We start from the raw sequence: 7,670 nt of genomic DNA on the forward strand, positions 1-7,670 counted from the left end.
CCTCTTTCTGCACGATAATGGGCCCTGCCACACTGCAAAAATTGTTCAGGAATAGTTTGCGGAACCAGACAAAGAGTTATAGGTGTTGTCTTGACCGCCAAATTACCCAGATCTCAATCTGATCAAGGATCCGTGGAATGTGCTGGACAAATGAGTCAAAGTCCCCACCTCACAACTTGGAGGCCTTAAAGGATCTGCTCCTAATGTCTTGGTGCCAGACACCACAGCACACTTTCAGAGGTCTTGTGGAGTCCATTCGTCTACAGGTCAGAGCTATTTTGTTGGCACAAGTGGGACCTAAGCAATACTAGGCACGCGCACACACACACACACACACACACACACACACACACACACACATATATACATATACATATATATACATATATATAAAATGTGTAAGTTGTTTACCATACACATTCACGAGAGTGACTATTTTTGTAGCTTTGCTTCTGTACACCACCACAATGGATTTGAAATGAAGCAATCAAGATGTGATTAAGTGAAAACTTTCAGCTTTAATTCAAGTGGTTTAACAAAAATATTCCATTAACTGTTTAGGAATTGCTGGTGTCTCCTTTTTCCACAGGCTCAAAAGTAATTGGACAGTTGACTGATAAGCAGTTGCATGCCCAGGTGTGGCCTGTTTCCTCATTATTTCATAACCAATTAAGATAATACAAGTTCTAGAGTTTATTCCAAGTGTTGAATTTGCATTTTATGGGAACACTCAATATGCTGTCCAAAGCGGTGTCAATGCAAGTGAAGGAGGCCATCATTAGGCTGAAAAAAAACAAATTTAACAGAGATAGGTGAAACTTTAGGAATGGCCATATCAACAATTTGGTACATTTCTTAAAAAGAAGGAATGCATTGGCAAACTGGGTCACTGGTGTTCATTGATGTGACTGCTGATGGATGTTTCAGGATTAATTCTGACATTTATAGAGAATTCTGAAGTGTACTTTCTGTTCAGATTTAGTCAATTGCTGCAAATCAGATGGAGGACGGCACGTCACATTACAGATGGATAATGACTCAAAATATACTGTGAAAGCAACCCAAGAGCTTCTTAAGGCAAAGAAATGGAATGTCCTTAAATGCCTTAGTCAACCCAATTGAGCATGCCTTTCACTTACTGAAGACAAAACTGAAGGCAGAAAGACCCACAAACAAGCAGCAACTGAAGGTGGCTGCAGTAAAGGCCTGGCAAAACATTTTAAGGGAGGAATCTCAGCATATGTTGATGTCTATGGGTTCCAGACTTCAGGCATTTATTGACTGCCAAGGATTTGCATCCAAGTATTAAAAATAATCCTTATATTTAGTATTGTTAGTTTGTCCAATTACTTTTGAGCCTGTGAAAATGGTGGAACTATGTGAAAACAAATGGCTGTAATTCCTATATGGTTAATGAATTTTGTTAAGCCCCTTGAATTAAAGCTGAAAGTCTACACTTCAATCACATCTTGATTGCTTCATTTCAAATCCATTGTGGTGGTGTACAGAGGCAAAATTTATGAAAATTGTGTCACTATCCAGATTCTTATGGGCCCAACTATATGGTGGCGTTTCTTTATGCAAATGAGTGGGGCCATGCACGATCACATCAGTTTAAAATGTGTGGGATTTATCAATGACCATTGCTTAAAACTTTGTGCATGCATGTGTGATGATAATTTTCTTGTGCATAGAGGCACCTCTTGCACACAAATTTAGTACTGGTTTTATGCACGCTTTGATAAACGAGACACCAAGTCTTTATAAAAATCGCAGCATCGCTGACAGAAACTGGGTAGCACAGTTTTCCCACTTAGCATATTGTTGCCATGCTAAATGGAGGAGTGACATTTGAATCTGCACAGGTGACTGACATGGTGATCCACCAAATATTAGAAATAGTCACACTTTTGTGGCAAGCTATAAAAAAAAAAAGCTTACCTCAGTCTAACATTCATTCACCTGTTTCTCTATATTTTATAGGCATTAAGTCTAAATGTGCAAAATTATCATCCTGAAAGTGTCCCAAAATAGATTTTAGATGGTGTTAGTCTGCAACCTTGATGTATACATTTTGGATGTACTCTAAAACAATCAGGCCACTTCAGTTTCTAATCTGAAGTTATAAACAGCTGGACAGTGTTTTTAGCAGTACTAGATGTTACATGGCTAGAAGAGCCAAGCTGGGCACAGCATTAATGACTTGTCACTTCCTGTGAACATAAGGGAATATTGAAATCTCCTTTATTGGAATTAACTTCAATCAAAATATTTCAATAGCCCCGTAATTCGTATTAGTCATAACATTGTGTTTTTTCCTCTATAGAAAACTGGCCCTTTTCAGGTATATTTCGAAATGCTTTGATTGAACAAATGTGCCTCAAAGAATTTTTAATCAGGATTAAAGTCAGTTCCCTGACTTGGTTATTCTAAAATGTTTTATTAATTCTCCTTTGATTTACTTCTGTGTTTTTGAATTGTTGTCACTTTGTGTGAACCACCCTCTTTCTGGTTTTAGACTACAAAACCAATCTTTGTGTTTGAATATCTTAATAAAACATAATTGTTTTTTTAATGATTTCAAGTTATACAAATTCGGAGGCAATTTAATCCCATGCATTACACTCTGACAAAAGGTCCCTTTTGGACGATAAGGGCTCATTCTAATTGAGCTCAGAGACCGTTTAGTCTCTCAGTTTGTACCAATAATGTCTGTCTATGTAAGTAGTCACGGCTAATTGTAAATCTTTTTTCCCTCCATAATATGCTCCACATCTCAGGTCTCCAACTTGATTGCTACCAATGAAGTCTTACTGGAGCAAAATGCTCAATTCCGCAGCCAGGCAAAGGTCATGACCTTGTCCTCAACACCCACACCATCAGAACAGAGTCTGGCCCCACCTGTTGGTTCAGTGAGCTCATACAACCATGGCATCGCACAGACTCGTACAACTTTGAGCAGCGCTGGACTACAGCCACGTGCTGTAACCCAGCAGGAACTGGTGGCCCCTGCCGGTGCCCCTGCTGGTGCTCCCCCAGCCAATGCTGCACCCCCTCCTGCTGCACCCCCTCCTCCTCCACCCCATCTGAACCCTGAGATCGCTCCACTCTCGGCTGCTCTCGCCCAGACCATTGCACAAGGTATGGCACCACCTGTTTCCATGGCACCCGTGGCAGCCTCTGTGGCCCCTGTTGCTGTCTCCATGGCACAGCCGCTGCCGGGCATCACCATGAGTCACGCCACCACGCCGATGGTGTCATACCCCATTGCCAGTCAGAGTATGAGAATCACCACCATGCCACATTAACACAAACTCAGATACATGCAATCATTCTTTTTAACTGTAAACATTTTTTTTTCTCACACCCAAATTTGTGGTGCAGTTTTACAACATAAGTATTGTATACAGTATTTACATAAACAGTTTCTCTGTGGACATTTCACAAATGGCTAACACAACACTGGCAACTTGTGGAAACAAGTTTTTTTGTTGTTGTTGTTTTTTTTTTTATTAATTTATCAGACTCCTTGGTAAACTTGACCAGTTTCTTATATTCCATACAGTTGTTTGACAGAGAGTCCACAAACTAGTTAGTGTTTGTGCTAAAGGCACATATTTTTATATTTTGAATGGACAACATGGTCCTTTTTCTCATGAAAAAATGTTGTGCATTAGCTTCTTGGAAAGAAGTTGTGAATCTGTTAACTCTAAGCTTTGGTTAGTTGTTTTGTTGATTTTGCCTTGTCATTCTTAATCTTTTTACACAAATGGAATAAAAGATCAACCTGTATAAAATTTGTGGTCATTATATTGTGTTTCTTTACTGTATATATTGTGCAAGCACAAGCTTATCAGTGGGATTAAAATAAAATAACAATGCTGTTTATATAACCACTATACATGTACATAATATGGTCAAAAGTGAAAAAAAGGACACCTGACCTTCACAGCCATGAAGCTAACTGCCTTCCCCAAACTGTAGCTACAAACTTAGAAGCACACAATTGTCTATAATGTCTTTGTATGCTGTAGCATTTATATTTCCTTGCAGCATGACGGTACCCCTGTATACAAAGTGAGAGCAATGAAAACATTGTTTTGTCAAAGTTGGTGTGGAAGAAAGTGAGTGGCCTTCACAGAACCCAGATCTCACCTGCAGGAACACATTTGGGATGAATTGGAATAATCGCAGCACACCAGGCCTTTTTGTCTGACATCAGTACCCAACTGCTTACACTTTAGTGGCTAAATCGGCACAAATCTCATAGCCACATTCCAAAATCTAGTGGAAGCCCTTCCCAGTAGAGTGGAGACTGTTAAAGAAGCAAAAGTGGAACAACTCTGTATTAATGCCCACAGTTTTGGAATGGGATGTTCAATACTCGGGTGTCCACATACTTTTGGACATATTTTGTACATATAGTGGATATAAAATGTCTACATACCCCTGTTAAAATTGTTGGTTTCTGTGAACCAAGATAAATCATGTCTGATCTTTTTCCACCTTTAATGTAATAGTATCCAACAGAATTCAAGTGAAAAACAAATAGAAACTTTTTAGAAAAATGTTTTTTGATAATACAGACCTTTTGGGTATGAGTCTACCAACTTAGCAAATCTTGATTTGGCAATTTTATTCCACTTTATTCTATGCAAAATTGCTCTAGATGGGTCATTTTGAGGGGATCTCCTGTGCACAGTCCTCTTCAAGTCATTCCACAGTTTTTCGATAGGATCTGGGCTATTCCATAACATGTCTGTTTTGACTTGGATTTGTGCTTTTGGTTGTTATTGTGCTGTACAGTGAAAATCTTTTTCATCTTCAACTGTCTAACAGAGGCCTACAGGTTGCGTGCTAAAATAGATTGGTATTTGGAGCAAAACATGAGTCCCTCCATTTTGACTAGAGCCCCAGTCCCAGCTGACAAGAAGCGGCCCCATAGCATGATGTTGCCACCACTGTACTTCACAGCAGGTATGGTGTTCTTTGGGTGATGAGCTGTCTTGAATTTGCACCAAATGTTCTACCTTGGCCTCATCAGACCATAGCACATTTTGCCACATGGTTTAGAGTGATTTAGGCTTGAATATCAATTTTTTTTTTTTTTTTTTCTGTGAGGAAGTGCTTCCGTCTAGACAAACTACTCCATAGCCCAGACATGTGAAGAGTATGAGAGATTTTTGTCACATGCAGGGCATGACCAGTACCTGACAGATTTTCCTGCAGCTCCTTTAATGATGCTGTAGGTCACTTGGCATCCTCCCTGATAAGTTTTTCTTCTTGTTCTTCTGTCACTTCTAGAGGGATGTCCTACTCTTGTTAATGTCACTGTGGTGCCCCATTTCTCCTGATGGCCTTAATGGGTGTTCCATGGTACATCTAATGTTTTAGAAGTTATTTTGTACTCCTCTCCTGATTCATAACTTTTGACAGTGTGATCCCATACATGTTTTGTTAGCTCTTTGCAGACCATGGCTTCAGCAGTCATATGAAGCCTAGAAAATCCTAAAGAAACAGCTGATCATTATTTGGTCCTAATCAGAATCACTTCATTGATAGGTGTGTGATTATTAGTTTTGAAAATGACTTTGAATGTGACCTGCACCAATATAAAAAGGTATGTACACTTATGCTTGAGAACATACTGTTTTGCTTTCTTCTTCTTCTTCTTAATAATAATAATAGTAATAATAATAATATAACTGCCTAGTAACAATAATAATAATAATAAGAAACTTTATTTTATAAAGCGCCTTTAAAGCAGCTTCTCAAAGCGCTGTACATAAAATCACAGTCCACAGAAAAATAAAACAAATAAAAGTTAATAAGAACAAAAACAACATTATTAATAATACAAATAATTATAAAACAATCTAAAAAGACATCAGCAGTCGAATGCAAGTTTAAAAAAGTGTGTCTTGAGAAGAGCTTTAAAAATGCCAAAAGTCTGGGCTTCCCTGAGTTCAGGAGGAAGAGAGTTCCAAAGTGAAGAATCATAGACAGAAAAAGCCCTGTCACCCATAGATTTTAGGTGTGTTTGTGGAACAGTTAACAGAATACACTGGGAGGAGCGCAGTCTGCAATTTGGGGTGTAAGGGATTAATAAACCAGATAAGTATTGCGGAGCCAATCCATGTAATGCCTTGTATGTCAACACCATGATCTTGAAATCGACACGGAACCTGACCGGGAGCCAGTGTAAGGACTTCAAAACAGGAGTAATATGGTCACATTTCCTGGTTCCCGTCAGGATCCGGGCGGCAGAGTTCTGAACATATTGCAGTTTGTTTATTGCGGTTTTAGATACTCCGGCTAAAACGGCATTACAGTAATCCAGCCGTGTGACAACAAATGAATTAATCAACTTTTCAGCGACAGATAAGTTTAGCATTGGGCGTAGTCTGGCTATATTTCTGAGATGAAAAAAGGATGCCTTCACAGTGCCCTGAACAAAAAAATCAAAACTGAGGCTGGGGTCAAAAATTACACCAAGGTTCCTCATCTTACTTTGGGTCTCTAAAACAGAGCCATCAACAAACAGAGACAGTGGAGCCGCTTTGCGAATTTGATGACGGGAACCTATAAGCATAACCTGTTTTCCCGCTGTTCAGGCACAGAAAGTTATTGTTCATCCATGTTTTTATCTCAGAAATACAGTCAGAAAGATAACAAGCATCAATGTTTTCACCAGATTTAGAGTGAATGTAGATTTGGGTATCGTTGGCATAAAAGTGATAATGGAGGCCAAGCGATCGCAGCAGATGTCCAAGTGGAGATAGATAAATATTGAAGAGTAGAGGGCCTAGAACTGAACCCTGAGGAACACCAGTGAGCACTGAGCAAGTGTCAGACCTAAAGCGACACATAGAAATAAACTGGAAACGGTCAGTAAAATAGGATTTAAACCAGTTTAAAACTGTCCTGGACACACCAAAAACACTTTCAAGGCGGGTAAGTAAAAGACCATGATCCACAGTATCGAAGGCGGCTCTAAGGTCAAGAAGAATAAGAAGTGAGGTAGCTCCAGAATCAGAGGCCATCAACAAGTCATTGGTGACTTTGACCAACGCCGTTTCAGTGCTGTGAAATTTACGAAAACCTGACTGAAGGGGTTCAAAGAGGTTATTGGTTGTAAGATAAGTACAGAGTTGAGAGGCAACAACACGCTCAAGTATTTTTGCCAAAAACGGAAGATTTGAGATGGGATGAAAAATTGTTAAAATCATCCACAGAAACATTTTCTCTCTTTGGTACAGGTGTAACAGCAGCAGTCTTTAGTACTGCTGGAATGACCCCAGTCTCCAGTGATTCATTTATAACGCCGAGGATAGTAGGGCACCACACAGCGAAGCACAATTTGAATAGATTCGTAGGAATTGAATCCAGCAAGCAAGTGGTAGATTTCATGCTGGATACCTCCCTTGTGGACGAAGGAGTGAAGTGGCACAGTCAGGGTTAACAGGAATTTCTTTACGAATATTAACAATCTTAGAATTAAAAAACTGTAAAAAAAGAATCACAGAGCTGCTGAGAAACAGGCAAAGTGGTAGTAGCATTAACTTGAAGCAATCTGTTTATGGTTTGGAACAAGTGTCTGGGATTATTTTGATTATTTACAATAGCCTGAGAGAAGTAAGAGGATCTTTCAGTCTCCAGTAGTGCACGAT

The 7,670-nt window shown here is 39.4% G+C and overlaps 1 protein-coding gene across 1 annotated transcript in view; it reads left to right on the forward strand.

Annotated features, from left to right (window-relative positions):
• zc3h10 (zinc finger CCCH-type containing 10) overlaps window positions 1–6,959 on the forward strand; it is a 30,026-nt gene extending 23,067 nt beyond the window's left edge. Inside the window, exon 3 of the mRNA XM_053636244.1 lies at window positions 2,781–6,959. Within this exon, the coding sequence (XP_053492219.1) occupies window positions 2,781–3,308 (528 nt within the window). The 3' untranslated portion in view covers window positions 3,309–6,959. The remainder of the gene's footprint in view (window positions 1–2,780) is intronic.
• The last annotated feature ends 711 nt before the right edge of the window (window positions 6,960–7,670 follow it).

This window comes from Ictalurus furcatus, chromosome 11 (genome assembly GCF_023375685.1).
Source record: "Ictalurus furcatus strain D&B chromosome 11, Billie_1.0, whole genome shotgun sequence".
NCBI classification, from domain to species: Eukaryota; Metazoa; Chordata; class Actinopteri; order Siluriformes; family Ictaluridae; genus Ictalurus; species Ictalurus furcatus.